This window comes from Pseudorasbora parva, chromosome 19, assembly GCF_024679245.1.
Source record: "Pseudorasbora parva isolate DD20220531a chromosome 19, ASM2467924v1, whole genome shotgun sequence".
Classification (NCBI taxonomy): Eukaryota; Metazoa; Chordata; class Actinopteri; order Cypriniformes; family Gobionidae; genus Pseudorasbora; species Pseudorasbora parva.
In genome coordinates, this window is record NC_090190.1 from 4,680,125 (window position 1) to 4,698,421 (window position 18,297).

The following is an 18,297-nucleotide window of genomic DNA, read 5'->3' on the forward strand; positions in this document are numbered from 1 at the left end:
ATCTTAAAGGAATAGTTCACTTAAAAATGAAAATGTGATGTTTATCTGCTGCCTCCCAGGGCATCAAATATGTAGGTGTGTTTGTTTCTTCAGTCGAACACAAATGAAGATTTTTCACTCCAACCGTTGCTCGTATAATCCATATCAATGGGGTGTATTTCTATGAGAGTAAAAAACACACAGACATACGAATCCATATTAAACACAGCGGCTCGTGGCGACACATTGATGTCTTAAAGGTGCACTATGCAACTTTCCGTCCACTAGAGGTCGCCTATTCAAAACAAATGCGTGGTTTGATGACGCAAAGTTTGAGCGCAGCATCTTGGGAGATGTGGTCTTCACATCACAGCGGGTGGAAAATAGGACTCGGGCAGAAATCACATTGATGTGTGCGGTTATTACGTTACTGTAGTGTAAAGCAGAGCAGGACCGAATGTTGTGGAGCTGAGCACAGCTGCTGGAGAGATTTGCGAACACCGGGACTTTTATTATGACGGAACGGGACACATTCGCCGGATGCCTGCACTGATCCGCTCTTCCGGTTATGATTATGAGGTAATGCAGCTCTGTTTATCATATTAGGTACATTTAAGTGTGTTGAAAATTATGACGTTACTCCGTGCGTTCACTCATTCACACTGCTAAGAGTAAAGCGCTCCTGCCAAATAAAACCCGAAACCGAGGGAAGCTCAGATACGACGCAATTGACAGGCGACTTCCTCAAACACTATGCTGAAACGTCCCGGTCCTTAGTTAAAATAGCAATTTTCTCACAATTTACAAATATTTGGAAACATTTGGGATATTGTACAAAATATATAACACCGGCCTAGTAGTTTTTGGATATTTTACTGCAAAAATACTACATAGTGCACCTTTAAGACACGAAACGATCAGTTTCTGCCAGAAACAAAACAGTATGTTTTTTTTTTTTTGCCTCATATCAGACGAAACTCATCTAGTATTCCCATGTAAATATATCTATGATCGCGCCAGGATTTTGACCTTATTCGACGGAAGTAATGGCGTTGGGAATACTAGATGAGATTCGTTTGATACGAGGTAATAAAAATACCATAAATACTGTTGGGTTTCTCGCAGAAACTGATCATTTCGTGTCTTAAGACATCAATGTGTCGCCACGAGCCGCTGTGTTTAATATGGATTCGTATGTCTGTGTGTTTTTTACTCTCATAGAAATACACCCCATTGACATGCATTATACGAGTAACAGTTGGAGGTAAAAATCTTCATTTGTGTTCTACTGAAGAAACAAACACACCTACATCTTGGATGCCCTGGGGGTCAGCAGATAAACGTCACATTTTCATTTTTGGGTGAACTATCCCTTTAACACCATGATACAATGCAGTAAACAACATTTAGTGTGTTTTCTCTCTCAAACATATACTCAAAAGCACTGATTCTGACTGTTTTTTGACCTGCTCACTAGGCACAGGTGAAATCTGCACTGATTTTCACATTTCTGCACTCATTTTTTGATGGTTAGAGGTAGGTTTTATAAACACTTTTTGTTATACTGGTTGAAACTCTCTTCACATCCTGATAGCAATCAGTAATAGTGGTCTAAATATTAAAACATGTACTTATATCTTCTGTGGAAGTCTCAGGACCTTCATTGAATTCGGTCCAAATGCTTTCAAAGCTAGCTTGTAATTGCTAGCCACTTGCTTACCCTACCGGTAAATGAGTGCTGTAATTCTCTTATAAAATAATTCTCTTGTATAATCCAATATTTAAAAAACAAATATACGAATTCAGTATAAATTCCTTGTGGGCCTACAGGTCACTAACGAGATAAGCCAGGACATTATCACACATTATTATTATTAATATTAGCTAATGAGATTATTTACTTACTAGAGGAAGAAGGGCCATTTATGTTGTGTTATAATGTTGTATTTGTATGTGCAAGCCTCTAAATATTCTACATTTTCTCCTTGATCTGTGTTTAAAAGAGAGATGGCAAAACATTTCAATAAGAAAGGACTAGTTTAGTTTTTAAGAAGTATTAAAAATGTATCGGTCAAGCTCGGCCTCGCTAACTTGAGTGCCAATGTGTTTGTAAATGTTAGTTGGGTAGACTAGCTAGCAATAAGCTCAAAGTATATAGTATTATTTGTCTTCCTGCGTTTAATTTTATAGCACATATTTCAATTTGTTTGAGTTATTTTGCAAATCAGAAGACTCTTTGAAACATTATGAGTACTGTGTAAATGTTTTAGACTGTAGGATAACACCATTAAACTTTATTAGCTGTTCGGATACGTGTTTCTATAATTTGGTGAGTAAAATAATGTTTTTATGATATAAAATGTCTATTAATCTTTCTTCCATTCACAATTAATTTAGATTACACTTCATTTTAAGGCGTCTTTGTTACACTGTAAAATTATACATTTAAGTACTATTATGTAACTTGTAGTTACTATAGGGTTAGGTTTTGGGTTTGATTTGGTTTAGGGTTGCATGCCATTATGCATACCATAATTTATAGTTATTACTATAGTTTTAACTATAATTATTAACTATAGTTATAGTTAACATGCAACGGCACTGTAAAATAAAGTGTTACCTTAATTTATGTTCTCTGTAATTACAAAATTACACTTTTATAAGACATTTAAGGCATTTAAAGTACAAGAAGAGTTTGAGTTATAGGTAATTCAGTTTTTATACTGCTAATTTTATTAATGATATTCCTTTTTTTTGACGGAAAAGCCAGTTATTAACATAACCGGCCTGTTCTAACTGTGACATATATGATAATAAATACATCGCTCATCAATAAATATATTTTCCATCATCATTATGGTAAGAGCAAAAACAAATCTGAAATCCCGAGTGGTTCCGGGGTAATAATTAATGAAGAAAGCCTTTGCCCTTGTCAAGTGATTTATTCCTTTTATTTCCATTTATTCCAACCTTCATTGTAAATGTGATATTTCAAGTGTATTGTAATGTGCATAAAAACACTGTATTAATATCAGCATCATTACTAATGCCTTCTGTATTACACTGTTATATGCATATATTTTAATATGCATTTTATAATCAGGAAATGAACTCCCATCCCCCATATATAGCACACAAAACATATTCAGGTTGGACCAGCTAGACTGACAGCTGCCTTGTCCAAGCTAGTCCATCAAAGACCGCTTCATTTGATTGGCTAAGGGCATTTTCCCTCCCCCAGGGGTCACTCTGCTTTCAGGTCAAACAAAAAAGCAACCCTGAAAGGTGAAAACAATTAAAAGAGATTAAAAAGCAGCTTAAAATGTGTAACGTGTTATTAAAAAAACGTAAAAAAAAATTAAAAAAAGAAAAAAAGATTATTCCATTTATTATTCTGTATAATTATTTAGATGAATGACAACGACACACGATGACGTTGCCATTTTGTCGCATATCAGGAGTGTTAGGGGCTTTTGACCATAGTATGAAAAGGTTTTGTGTCACCTTTTTACTATTTCTTTATACTATAATCACCATGACAATAATGCGAAAAAATAACATAAATAAACCGACTAACAAATCCAAGCATTCCACATCTAACACAAAAGTTGAATAATTACAAGTTTAAAATTAAATTAAAAAAAGCTTCAGCCATGACCCGCAGGAGCCCGGTGCGCATGCGCAACACTTAGCTCTTTAAATATCCCCAGTCATCTGATGAAGCACAACATTTGCTGCAGCCAATCAGGGAGCGCGAAAGAGAAGGGCGGAGCGGCCATCATTACTAGTGGCAACGCATTCACTGACAGTTAAAGAACGGTTGACAGTATTCGCTTGTTCTTCAGCTCGCTCTGAGTAAACCGACCTCTGATAGGCGGGATCAGAAAGGGACAAGCGGACAGGGGGAGAGGAGGAGACACACAGGAAAAAAACAAAGATGGCAGTGTAGATTAAAGGAAGGACTATCGAAGAGACTCTGCAGCAAACTGATAACTTTTAGGCTTTCGGGAGAATCCGGATCGTGTCGGAGTGGCTTGGTAGTGATCGGAAGGTGGACCGGAGGGAAAGAGCCCGGCCGTGTCGCGGAGAGTTGTCGTGTGCGTGCTGTCACGGCGGATAACGGACCTAAACAACAGCCTGTTGTTTTGTTGAGCCTTAGCTATTTTTTTCTCTCTCTCTCTCTCTCTCTCTCTCTCTTCACAAGCTGAGAGCTGAAGCTTACCTGAGAAATATCCAACAAAAAAAATTACAGGGCAAACCGCAGTAAAACACAGATGAAATTATATTCACTGTCCCATTACCTAGTATCATATTACCCTAAATTAACCTATTTGACGTTTGATGGTTTACAAGTGAGTGCATTGTTGGCTGTCCAGACCCCCCATCATAAAAGGCCATCTACCTTGACAAAAGCTGAAAAGCTCACCCTGACATCCAGCGGATCCTGTGCACAGTCGGCCCAAATATCCCTCGTGACTCACTCGGATGTCTTCGATGGAAGAGCGGATGGAATTAGGCGTCGCGGCCGCCCCGGGCTCCTCATCATCGGGACTGGGTGTCGGTCCGGTGGGGGGCGCCCTGGATGCTGGTCCTGTGGGGAGCGCCGGACTGGCAGGTATCCAGGAGGAGTCCGGGGTGCGGAGAGACGCTTCGGGCTCCGAGGCCGACCCGGACGCGCCGCCCAAAAAACGCGTGAGGCAGCAGGAAGGAGAAGCGGGGAAGCTCGAGGAGCGCCTGTATTCGGTGCTGTGCTGCACGGTGTGTCTGGACCTGCCTAAAGCCTCGGTGTACCAGGTAAACAAAGCCCTTATGGAGCTTACAGTGCAGAGAAATCCTTATGCATGGCGTATATATCGTAAACATAATGCAGCATCCTCTTACAGATGAGATACAGCCTGTTATTATAGAACTGACACAAAGGATGTTATCTTTTTGTCATTGTGATTGTTTGTCTATTGTATGTCCATATAATACACGCTGTCTGTGACTCATAATGTGTGATGAAATGTCTAATAAAATGCTTGCGTTGACACATTTGCCATTCCAGGTACATGTTTTTTTTTTTTTTTAAGAGCAGGTATGGTGTTATTTTTCAAGATTTCAGATGTTACACTTCATGTGAGACAGACCTGAGCAGCTGTTTTTTGCTTTCAAAGGCCAACTTGACAATCAGGGTGGTCACATGATGTGTTTAACCCAATCACTGCTGGCCTCTTCTGATCACCCCTCCCCCAAATATGCACCCCATATAATCCCTCTGAAGCCACAGGCTAAACCAGCTGTAAAAGAACTTCCTCTTATGTTTACACACACCGTTCACAAGTTCTGGCTTTTTAGGTTTGCATACCTGTGTGTCCATTTAATGACATAAGGATCTAATTGGTTTGGATAATTGGATAAATCACACTAGAGTGGTCATTTTGTTTGCATGTGTCTGCTGCGCTGAAAATACAGAGGAGATATTAGACACACATAACACAGAGTTGGAGAAAACACTGACATCCTCTCACACTGACCCCATGTGATTCAGGGAGGAGGTGTCAGAGCGCATCAGCTCATGCGGTGTAATCTGTTTATTACAGAATCAGGGTTTAAATCATATCAAATGAGACGAACATGGGCAAGTCCGAAGCAAAACAAACAAGCCAAGGAGAAATAAATCAGCTGCCCACTGAATTAATCAGACTCGACAGACTTTACCTCCTGTGAAATGGATCCGCTGGTGAATTAGTAAACCCGTAACAGAATTATTAAAATCCTTGAACTAATCATAAAACTAGAATGATTACATCAGTGTTATATTGATTACTTCAGTCTTATATTGTTAACTAAAACTATTAAAATAATTTCTGTTAATTCAAACAAAGCGGAAATAAAATTGTGTATATATGAAAAACAGAGTAACACTTTATTTTAGAGTCCAATTTTTGCCATTAACTAGTTGCTTATTATCAGCATGCATATTACTAGGATATTTGCTGTTTATTAGCACTTATCAAGCACATATTAATGCCTTATTCTGCATGACATTATTCTACATCCCTTAATCCATACCCAATACCTAAACTTTACAACTACCTTACTAACTGTTAATAAGCAGTATTTTAGCAATTTAAGCTTTATTTAGCAATAAAGGAGTTTATTGAGGCAAAAGTCATAGTTAATAGTGAGAATTGAACCCTGATCTAAAGTGTGACCAATAAGTACTAACATTATTAACACAAATTAATATATATATATATATATATATATATATATATATATATATATATATATATATATATATATATATATATATATATAATAAAACCTAAAATATAAAAAATAAATAGTGATAAGTAAAACTAACAATGACTAAATTAAATGAACATTTAAAAATAAAAGCTAATTCAAAATAAAATATATAAAAAAAATTGTGGCATAGAATGGGTGAACAATTATCTTTGAACATAGTTTTAAAAACGTGTTTATGTTACATACAGCAAATAATCCATAATTACATGCAACTAACCCTAAAGTAAATACATGTAGTTAATTAATATTACTCAGTACTTCAGTGTATATTTACACTGTAACAAGGGCACCGTAAAATAGTGTAACATAAATTTAGTTTTAGATGCATTTGAGATGAAAGCAAATGACAAATTGAGTACATTTTTTATACGAGAAATAAAATTACAGGCTTTTAAAAATATTATAACCCATATTTACCTCCATTAAGATCAATTCACGAAACAAGAACAGAAACAGATTTTACTTAGCTCAGGGGTGCCCAGTCCTCTACTTCCAAAGTTCAGATCCAACCCTGATCAAACACACCTGTCTGTAATTATCAAGTGCTCCTGATACACTGTAGTGCTCCCTACACCCTCATTCACTATTCCCTACACTATTCCACTAATATATTCAGACACTGAGTGCGCCGCTTTTGCATGGTTTGTGCTCGCTGTTTAATAATCCCTTGAAATTTAAAGGGGTACTTCAGCGCTGGGAAGATGAATCTGTATTTGAACTGGGTCATCAATGTAGTAGAAATGTGAAATTATTTTTGAATTTGGTGCTTTCTAGACTGAGAAAAGACAGAAAATGTATTTTTGTCCCATGGGGATGAAAGACTACAATTCCCAGAATGCTTCGCTGCCCCGTGAGGCCATTCCCCAACGCCACCAACTTGATTACAGTGACTGAGTTAGAGAAGACACTACAATTAAAATGTGTTCAAAATAAGGAGTGAGTCACCGCGCGAGTATCACAGCACTGAGCACTAACTGCACGAGTGATAAGAGCTGAGGTAATAGCGACTACACTCGCGGCATACATTCACAACGTGAGTTCAGTCTGGCGCGTTTCAGTTCATGCCTTTACAAGCTTAACTTTCATAGAAATTAATTTGAGAAGTTAAAAGACTTACATTGCTCACCATAGCTCCGTTTAAATGATCCTGTCTGCAAGCTGAGCTCTCCCTGCCAGCTGAGTGTTATCTCCCCATCCCCCACGCGCAAGTTCAAAACATGCGGAAATGGCTCCCTCTGCTGGCTGTAGTCTTTAGCCTTTGGGCAAACATTCCTCCCATGATGCAAAAATCATCAATTTGCATCATAGGAGGAATTTTTCTAGAAATAAAATGCATAAATCTCTTGTCTCAGGGAGATATGAGGGGGGAAAGCACAATAATTTGAATATACTCCAGGGTTTCTACTGATACAAAGCCATATGCTAATCGCTGAAGTAACCCTTTAACAAACTGGCAGCTCCAGTAGTAATGAAAAGATTTATCTTGAACTCTGTCATGGAATCTATGTATAAACATTAATTTCATAATCAATTAAAAATGAGTTTATACCTGTATTACACTGTAGCCACATCGGACCAGCGCTTTGGGAAAGGATGGATGGATGATTCTGCTGCGGGCGCCATCTTCTGGCGAGACGTGGAAATTCATACAGTGCATTATGGGTATTCTGTAGCCATCATGTGCATCAGTTGTACACTCAATATTGCGGTGCATTATGGGATTGAATGAGTGCCCATGATAAAATCCACTATGGTTTCAGACACCATTACACATGGCTGTCTACTCAAATAGTGTCCTATTAAGCATATAGGGCAGTGGTTTTAAGGCACCCCAGCCCTGCACATTTCCCAGGGCGGCAGTGGCTCAGTGGTTCGTGTTGGTTGGCTAAAAACCCAAAAGTTGGTGGTTCCATCCCTGTTTCCACCTGACCAAGTGTCGAGGTTTCCATGAGCTAGACACCTAACCCAAGCTGCTCCCGATGAGCTGGATGTGGGTGAATGTGAGGCGATATGTAAAGCGCTCTGGTGGCCATGAGTCTGTTGAAAGCGCTATATAAATGCAGTCCATTTACTATTTTGTGTGTCTCCCTTATTTATCCCACCTGGTACAACTCATCAGTTCATTAATAGAAACTGCAAGAAATACATTGGGTGCGTCTGATAAGAGAGACGTGTGCAGGGCTACAGGACAGGTTTGAAAACCTCTGGTATAGGGAATGGTTTCAGACTCAGCCCTTATTTAGCTGGTTCAGTTGTGTTTGATCATGGTTGGATCTGAACAGGATTGGGCACCTTTGACTTCTAACTTCTCACCTGACCTCATCATTATCTCACAGTGCCTGCATCCAATAGGCATCACTTATGTGCAAATGTGGATATATTGGTGCGTTCCTCTCTGTGATGTCTTCGTACATAAGTTTTATTCTTTTAGAGAACTTTGTGAGGTTGCTTATTTCCCCTTAAATCATTCAGGAAACAAGTCTCTTTTTAAGGAAAATGAGGAAATGCCATCCTGTGGGATGGTTTGAGCTCTTGTCGTGCTCTGCGCCGTGGGCTGAAGATGTGTGCTCTCATTTCACAGTGTACAAACGGGCACCTGATGTGCGCTGGCTGCTTCATCCACCTGCTTGCTGACGCGCGCCTAAAAGAGGAGCAGGCCACGTGTCCTAACTGCCGCTGTGAGATAAGTAAGAGTCTGTGTTGCAGGAACCTGGCGGTGGAGAAAGCCGTGAGTGAACTGCCCTCTGAGTGCAGCTACTGCCTCAAACAGTTCCCTCGCTCCAGCCTCGACCGCCATCAAACAGAGGAGTGCCAGGACAGGTACAGCTGCACCGATTCACAAAACAGACTCCGCCTCAATGAGCACGATTATGCTCCACACATATGTAAAGCCACGGGGCGAATTCACTAAACACTTCTGCCACTCCACTTGTATAGTGTTGCTCAATCACTATTTAAATCCGTTATGATTCTTTTAGTGCAAGCTCCCACTTTTTCAGCAGCTTTGCTTCCCTAATAGTATTTTTTTTCCATAGGGACTTTAAAAAACCTTTGTTAAAAACAATCAGCTATGAGGTGAATCATAACATTGCAAACTTTGATACAAAGCAAAAATGTATTTGAAAATTTGACAAAAAGACTGTGAGAGAAAGAACGGCAATCCCATGAAACAATATAATTAAATTAAAAATAATGGAGAAACTGACTCTGATTGGTGGAATTTTCTGCACAGAATCATGGTTAAAGGGGGGGTGAAATGCTGTTTCATGCATACTGATCTTTTTACACTGTTAAAGACTTGGATTCCCATCCTAAACATAGACAAAGTTTCAAAAACTAATGTTGGACGTTTGATGGAGTATTTCTGTGTTAAAAATACTCCTTCCGGTTTCTCACAAGTTTCGGCGAGTTTTTTTCGAATATGGGTCTACTTGACGTTAATAGACCGGAAGGTCCTTGTATGGGTCATACGGGCTCTTCTCCCGGTAGGGTGCGCGCGCGCCTGACTAGAGCACGCCATAAACAGTCTCTCAGATGCAGATCCAGTCGTCCGTGAACACATATGTGAACACTTATGTGGCGCCGCGCTTCTCTTTATTCCTATGGGTGACGTCGAGCGACTTCAACGCTTCAGCACAGCATTCCGGGACATTTGAACCGATTTGAACGCAGAAATGACGGGAAGCTTCACAACATCGTTTCAGTCGCGTCTCAAAATGGATTTACACGCCACTGCTGTCAGGACTTTACCAAATCATACCAAAGAAGTGTGTTTTTGACGGAGCGGTCCCAGCGATAAAGGATAAAGGTCCTGCTTTGGAAGCAGCCGCTGAGTTAAACTGCTTCAAATGTCTCTGCTATTGGCTACGGACGCATGAGTAAACATCAGTAAACGACACGATCGCATGCTTCGTCATTCAAATGCGCTAACAGTTACTCCATTGTTGTTCTGTATAACGTTACACTATTCTGAAGTGCAGAACCGTTTTGCTTGCTACTTCTAAGGTCTAGTCGCATACAATAGTCAATAAACCGAATCATGTCCTCATAAACTGCAAGTAAAGACACAGAGATGTGGAGAGGCCACTAAATACAGTCCATACCACAGAGACGGACGTCCTGATGTTGCCGTTTCTCCTGTTCAATTTATTTCTCCCTCAGATTTGATTCTGGATCATATCTATTAGCTGACATAGCCATGGGTTCCTCCACGCTTGAGGACGTCACCGCTTTGCGCGCTTGTCATTCTTTAGCTCCGCCCACACGATACGCCTCCAGGCGCTCGGTTTTTTCCGGAAAGACTCGGTACAGCCTATATTTCTTTTATAAATATGATAAAACTAAAGACTTTTTGGAGATATGAAGGATGCAATACTACTCTATAGGTACTCAAGATTGACATGAGATTGACTGAAACTGAGTGTTTCACCCCCCCTTTTAATTTTGAATTTTCGTCATTAATTTGTGTTGTTTAACATGATTATTTAAAAAAAATAAGTTGAAATAATGCAGACTGACAGCTTCAACCCAAGCATATAGCATTGATTAAAGGGATAGTTCACCCAAAATAAAAATTCTGTCATGAATTACTCGTCCTCATGTCATTCCAAACCCGTAAGACTTTCATTCATCTTCAGAAGACAAATGAAGATATTATTGATGAAACCTGAGAGCTTTCTGACCCCTCCATAAGCCCCGTTTCCACCGCAGGAACTTTACCCAGGAACCAGGAACTTTGGGGTGGTACTCGGTGTGTTTAGACCGCAGGAACCAGGGTCTAAATGAAGTTCCGGGTAAATATTTCCCCCTTCAAACGGCCCTGCTCGCGAGGTAGTACTTTTTCAAAGTTCAGGAACTTTCGAGGGCGGGACTTGGGCGCTGAACATGCTGATTGGTTTAGCTCACGCAGCATTTTAGTTCAACCGGCATTTTTAAAAGTCTTTTGCGAGGTCTACGTTCAGTAAATATCAGTCTTGCTCTCTGTCTGATGGCGCGCGTTCGTCTCAGCCGTCTCACGTGCAATGTCCGTAATAGCTGATAATAATATACATTGTCATTTTAAATGTAGCTTAACAAGTTTTCTGAACATGCTGCATGCTGCTGAATCTGCATATTAGTGCTCTTTTCTGTCGTTGTTAGTTACCTCTTAGTAAACCTATACATAACCAGCAAAAGTAGCACAGCTTGAATCTCTTCCATACTCATTATTATTATTTTTTTACAGTCTATTTTTCACGATGTAAACGACCTGACTGATTACTTTTAAGTGTGTGTCCTTACATGACGTGACAGCGCGCGCCGCGCTCATGTTGACAAGAGAGGAAAGTTAATTTTTCTGAGGGGTAAACTTTTTATTTCGTACGTTATGAAGATAATGTTGGAATAATGACACAGCGTATATTGCTCCAAGACAAGTCCCCCCAATAATTCGAAATGGCCAAATTCGTCAATGTCAAAATGATTGAGATGGCCAATAAAATCAGAGACCAGCGCGTCAATAATGCCATAGTGGAGAGGGACTCTTTCTGGTGAAATCCCAAAAGAAAATGCACACAAACGTCTACCTATTCTTAATATACAATCATTGATGAACATCTTAGATTTTAATGAAGAAGAAAAACGATATGAGGGCAGATTAGAGCCTGGAGCCTTTGACACGTTTACAAAAATTCTACCACCAGACGACTAGGACGAATGTTAACAGCAGATCTATATATTTATTCACTAATGCGAAGAATCTCGGGACTAACAATATATTTGACGCGAATTAATGCAAATAGTCCCAAAATTATAATTTACCAACTAGAATTAGACCTAGAATTCTGTTCAATGTTCTGTTTTCTTTATGCTTTATAAAAAATAAAGCATAAAGAAATGTTCAAGACAGTTACGGCCTTAAATTTAATTACAACTTTCAAGGCTCAGAAAGGTAGTAAAGACATCATTAAAATAGTCCATGTGACTCCAGTGGTTCAGCCTTAATTTTATGAATCAATGAGAAGACAGAAATAATAATTTCGTTCTAGCCTGTGTCTACATGTCTCGAGTTTGGAAAAATATGAGGGTGAGTAACCAATGACAGAATTTACATTTTTGGGTGAACGATCCCTTTAACAACCTCGTAACTCACAGTAGGGTTGTTTTTAAAGGTTTATAAATGATATCCCTATGGATAAAATGAATGGAGTTTTTCATTCTAACTGCTACAATGGTTTCATGTGAGTGACAGGTTGCTGGAGGGGAAGAATTGAAACCTGCTGTTGGACAACCTTATTTCCCAGCCCTCATCAGAGAAGAGACGTCTTTGCGAGGCAACGGGAATGTTACTGTTTTTAAGACTATGAGGGCATATGTTTTTTTTAGATATATTGATGTGCACAGATTATTCATTTATAATAAATACTGGAATATTCCATAAAAAATAAAAAAAAAGAATTGTCCATTTTGATTTCATGGTGACTTTAATGTTAGGATATAACAACTGTTAAAATGATGTGTGTGTTCGTTTTCTAGTGAAAATGAATTGGGCTACACTTTAATGTAAGGTGACGTAGTTACATTGTACTTAAATAAGGAGTAATACGGAGTAATATTACTTGACTACATGTATTTATTAAAGAGCTTAGGGTTAGGCTTTGGTTTAGGGTTTGTTACTTGTAATTATTCAATTTACTGTTATTACTATAGTAAGTACATGAGTAACTATGTCACCTTCAAATAAAGTATTACCATTAATTGTAACCAGGCACAAATCCAGATGTGTAGATTTACACACATTCATTTAAAGAGAGACACTCTCATCCAGAGTGAATTATTTTAGTGATTTAGCATCACATATGATGATCAAAAGTCTCTTCAGAATTACTAAGATGCCTTGCTTTAAACAGGACTTTGGTGCAAATAAATCATCAGTGGGCGCAGTTTGTGTTTAGTGAATCTTCCCTATATTCTCATCTTAATCTAGTCATAAAGATGTAGAATGACTGTCATGCTTTCACTCACAAAAAAGTTAATCTTTTCAAATGTTATATAATTTGGTATGCAATCAGCAAGCAAAGATAAAGGGATGAAATGCAAAAGATTTAAATCAATTACATTTTATTTGTATAGCTCTTTTTAAAATAAATCAAATGCAGAAAATCATGATGATTGTCCTCACAGATATTCACAGACAAGTCTTAAATTAGTCCCAGACTAAAATTCATGTTTGAGCGGTTTTAACTGAAGTCATCTTAAAAGATGTCAGTGCCATTGTTTTGTCTCAAGATGGACGTCAGTAATGTTAAAAATAATAATAAAAGCTACTTAAATGCTCTATTTTAACTAAAGCCTAATCCTGGTTTAATCTAAGCCCTGTCTGTGAAATCAGGCCATAATATCTTCTCTTTATTCCTTATAGTCACATTTAGTAGATTTGAGCTGATCAATATTAAATTTGGATATGCTAATACAGCTCTGAAAAAAAATTAAGAGACCACTTAACATTGAGAAATCAATTTTAAGTGGTCTCTTAATTTTTCCATAGCCGTATATCTAAATTGTTATCTAAAGTTGTGTGATGATACAGTATTTACAGGCTATATTGTTAGAGTTGTTGGTTGATCATTTTTCACATTTTTCTTTTGGAAATAGAGTGACGCAGTGCAAGTACAAGCGGATTGGCTGTCCGTGGCACGGGCCGTTCCATGAGCTCAGCGCTCATGAGGAAGAGTGTTCCCACCCGTCTAAGACCGGCATGGAGCTGATGGGCATCCTGGACGAGATGGACCAGAGCCATCGCCGAGAGCTGCAGCTCTACAACAGCATCTTCAGCCTGCTGTGCTTCGAGAAGATCGGTTTTACAGGTGCATAACCTTGAGTCTCATTTCATTGCATATTTAGATCCTTTACTACGAACCAAAAATAAGCCGAGCTTCATTTGAAGATTCACTGACATAAAGCTCTATCCCCTGGTTTCAGAGTCAAGGCTTAAGTTAGTCCCAGACTAAAATGCATGTTTGAGCTGTTTTAACTGAAAGCAACTTGCTCTGATATATTTTAAAATACGTCAATGCCATTGTTTTGTCTCAAGAGGCACATCAGTAATGTTACATTTAGAAAAGTTAATAAAATTGAACTAAAACCTAATCCTGGTTTAATCTAAGCCCTGTCTGTGAAACCAGGCCCTAAAGAGACACGATCGCTTTGCCAATTCACTACCGACTTGGTCCTGAAGTCAGTACTTTTGACAACACTATGACACACTATAATCTGGTGTCTGTCCGTGTGGTGTGAACTGGCCTTTATATGACAAACACATTTAATTTACAGATGTAATAAACATTAATCAGTGAACATAAACAGGAGCACAACCGTACTTGCTTAAAATGCGAGAATGAACCTCATTAGTTCTTGCCGAAGCTCAAGCGTGATGCGTAACACGAGAATGAACCTCATTGGTTCTTGCTGAAGCTCAAGCGTGATGCGTAACACGAGAATGAACCTCATTGGTTCCTGCTGAAGCTCAGACGTGATGCGTAACACGAGAATGAACCTCATTGGTTCTTGCTGAAGCTCAAGCGTGATGCGTAACACGAGAATGAACCTCATTGGTTCCTGCTGAAGCTCAGACGTGATGCGTAACATGAGAATGAACCTCATTAGTTCTTGCCGAAGCTCAAGCGTGATGCGTAACACGAGAATGAACCTCATTGGTTCTTGCTGAAGCTCAAGCGTGATGCGTAACACGAGAATGAACCTCATTGGTTCTTGCTGAAGCTCAAGCGTGATGCGTAACACGAGAATGAACCTCATTGGTTCTTGCTGAAGCTGCTGAACAAATACAAGACGTATTGTTAATTCATGCTTACCTATTTAGTTAACAAATGAAACCCCTCCGGGCCTTGAACCCACGTCTCCAGCGATGGGAGGCGGACGTGCTAACACGGACGCAGTCTCTAGTGTGACTCGAGATCAGGGGAGTGAGGTTTACCTGCATAGCTCACCTCCCTAAACCTCACTCCCATTCAGGTCATGGCACGAATGTAACCCCTCCGGTCATACCTGCCCTGTTCCAAGTGGGGCTCGCCGAAGCAGCGTCTCCAACATGAGGCGGGTGCGCTAACAAGGAAGCTGAAGACTGTAGTCTCTATGCCATCAGTCGTTAGTGCGCCTCGTGAGATCAGGGAAATGAGGTTTACATCCACAGCTCTCACTAGCTGACCTCTGTTACAGAAAGTGTTACAGAAAATCATGTAAAGGTGCACTATGTAGTATTGTTGCAGTAAAATATCCAAAAATCACTAGGCTATATACCACTATAACCACAGTGTTATATATTTTGTTCAGCTGAGTTCTTACAATATCCCAAATGGTTCCAACAATTTGTAAATTGTGAGAAAATTGCTATTTTAACCAAAGAGCTGGGACGTCTGAGGGAGTTCCCTCGGTTTCCGGTTTTATTCTGCAGAAGCGCTTTACTCTCACTGCAGTGTGAACAAGTGTCACAGCAGCCGCTGAGCGAACACACAGAGTAACGTCATAACATCATTTTAAACACACTTAGATATGTCTTATATGATAAACTGAGCTGCATTCCCTCATACTCATGATCGGAAAAGCAGAAATAGTGCCGGCGGAAATAGTGTCCTATCATAATAAAAGTTCCGCTGCTCGCGAGATGTGTGTTGTTTATCTGATTAGCAATCGCTCCAGCAGCCGTGCTCAGCTCCACAACACTCACTCCTGCTCTGCTTCACACTACAGTAACGTTAATAACTGCATTCATGAACATGATTTCTGACCCGAGTCATATCCCGATTCTTTTCCACTGGCTGTGAGGTGAAGACCGCATGTCCCAAGATTCTGCGCTCAAACTCGGTGTCATCAAACTACACCTTTGTTTTGAATAGGTGCCCTCTAGCGGATGGAAAAGTTGCATAGTGCACCTTAAAAGTACATGAATGTGTCATGAATAAGTTGATAGCCTGTTCTCTTGTGTGTCTTTGCTCCAGAGGTGCAGTTCCGGCCATATCGCACCGACGACTTCATCACACGACTGTACTACGAGACGCCACGCTTCACCGTGCTCAACCAGACCTGGGTGCTGAAGGCACGGGTCAACGACTCGGAGCGCAACCCCAACCTGTCCTGCAAGCGCACGCTCTCCTTCCAGCTCATCCTGAAGAGCAAAGTGAACTCTGCACTGGAGTGCTCCTTCCTGCTCCTGAAGGGTCCGTACGACGACGTGAAAATCAAACCCGTCATCCAGCACCACGTCTTCTCCAACGACGCCAACGAAACCGAGTACGCCCTGCTGCCCATCAACGACAGCGTGGAGTGCAACAAGCTGCTGGCTGCCAAAAACATCAACCTCCGCCTCTTCATCTTTCAGATCCAGAAATAGAGGCACGGGACGACGGGGGCGGAAGAAACGGATCAGACGACGGGAGGAGGAGGAAGAGGGGATGGCGTGAAAAAAGGTGAAGCGAAGAGGGGAGAGGAGCACCACTGAACCACAGATACCTCTACGGGAGCAAAAGAAGGATGAATACGGCCCATCAGTACTGCAGTAGATCGTTTGTTTGTGTGTGAGTGTGTGTTGTTGCTGGTAAGCTTTCAGACCTTCTACAGCCAAAAAAAAGTCAATCTCACCCTGCTGATCTCTCATTGGCAGAGAAGGACGGGCCTGAATGAACAACACCAAGAGTCTGGGACTGTATTTGTGTGTTTCTGGGCCTGTTTGTATGGATATCAGCCAGTAATGACCGATGAGACGAGCGTTTTAAGGAATGAGACTGAGTGACAGGTGCAACCGATCATTCAGGCAGCGTTCGACTCTGCGTTCGTGTGTTTTCACGCAGTTTTCAGACCTTCCTCTTGAGGTTTACCCACACAGACGCTGCGGCGCAGCAGCTGCAACTGCTTTAAGTGTATTTTTGTATGTGAAGGTGGCCATTTTCATCAAAGCGCAGTCAGTTATCAGTCAGGCTGAACAAAATGGCTGCCGATACCACCACCCGAAAGATGCGATTTGCATGTTTTTCGTTTTTCCCCGAGAGCTCACCTTTAGTTGCGTAGCATCATAGCCTTGTAATCTAACTTAAGTTTGACCTTTTTAACACATTTATTTAAGACCCTGTGAATTTTACCCTTTTTTTCCTTCTTTGAATTTTGCCAGCTTTTAACCCCCTGTCCCCCCATTTTGTGAACACAGGTACATTTCTGATGATGTCACGATATTTATATTTATTGCTTTTATTTAACCTACATTAAGGTAACAGACTTTACACACTCACTCAACATGGCGAAACTGGAAAGATCTGATTGTGAGCCAATGTTACAAACCCCTTCCCTTCTTCCACCCTCATCCACCCACACACACATGTAAACAGACACAAACACACACAAATGACCTTCTTCCATACCTTCATTTCTCACGCACGCACGCACACACACGCACACACACGCACAGAGACACACACAAAGCTGGGGGTACAGAGCCAAAGGGGTAATCGGATCTCAGTTCAGATGAACGCGGCTGTGACTAAGTTTGACATACTTGAACGACAGAGCAAGCAGTTGAGCTGATCTAGCAGAGACTGTCACTTCTGATTAGAGGAGTTTAGTTTAAAACCGTTTCTGCATTTAAAGGCTTTTAATTCTCACTCTGGCTGTATATGTGCCTTTCTATTAAAGCTCATTTAAACTTGTGGCACTGCTTTTTTGACTACTTGAGGCTACTTAAGCACTTATTTCACACTGAAAACATTGTTATTCTCTGATAAATGCATGTTTGAAACAGTCATTTACTATATGTGAACGTACTAGTCATGTGGGTAAAACACCACGTGCTTCATCACTGACATTTACTCAGTCTGAATGATTCGGTCACGGACACCTAATCCTAAATGAATGAATGCTTTGTTATTGTAATTCCCTCTTATAGCCAACAGAGGGCGTTTTACTGAGTTAAATCTACATCTTAATCATAATCAAACCAATTTAATCAAAATTACTCCGCTAAATTTTATCTGAATGTCAAAA

The 18,297-nt window shown here is 40.2% G+C and overlaps 1 protein-coding gene across 1 annotated transcript; it reads left to right on the top strand.

Moving 5' to 3' along the window:
• Positions 1 to 3,794: 3,794 nt before the first annotated feature.
• On the top strand, positions 3,795 to 17,963 carry zftraf1 (zinc finger TRAF-type containing 1). Its single transcript, XM_067425345.1, has 4 exons — positions 3,795 to 4,773; positions 8,855 to 9,093; positions 13,906 to 14,117; positions 16,266 to 17,963. Exons 1-4 carry the CDS (start codon positions 4,465 to 4,467, stop codon positions 16,655 to 16,657), a joined length of 1,152 nt encoding a protein of 383 aa, XP_067281446.1. The 5' UTR covers positions 3,795 to 4,464; the 3' UTR covers positions 16,658 to 17,963.
• Positions 17,964 to 18,297: the final 334 nt, after the last annotated feature.

Excerpts from the sequence above, each read along its gene's own strand:
- zftraf1 (XM_067425345.1), top strand. The coding sequence starts at position 4,465 with ATGTCTTCGATGGAAGAGCGGATGGAATTAGGCGTCGCGGCCGCCCCG. Across the intron at positions 4,774-8,854 it reads CTAAAGCCTCGGTGTACCAG|TGTACAAACGGGCACCTGAT; the intron begins GTAAACAAAGCC and ends CTCATTTCACAG. Across the intron at positions 9,094-13,905 it reads ACAGAGGAGTGCCAGGACAG|AGTGACGCAGTGCAAGTACA; the intron begins GTACAGCTGCAC and ends TTTTGGAAATAG.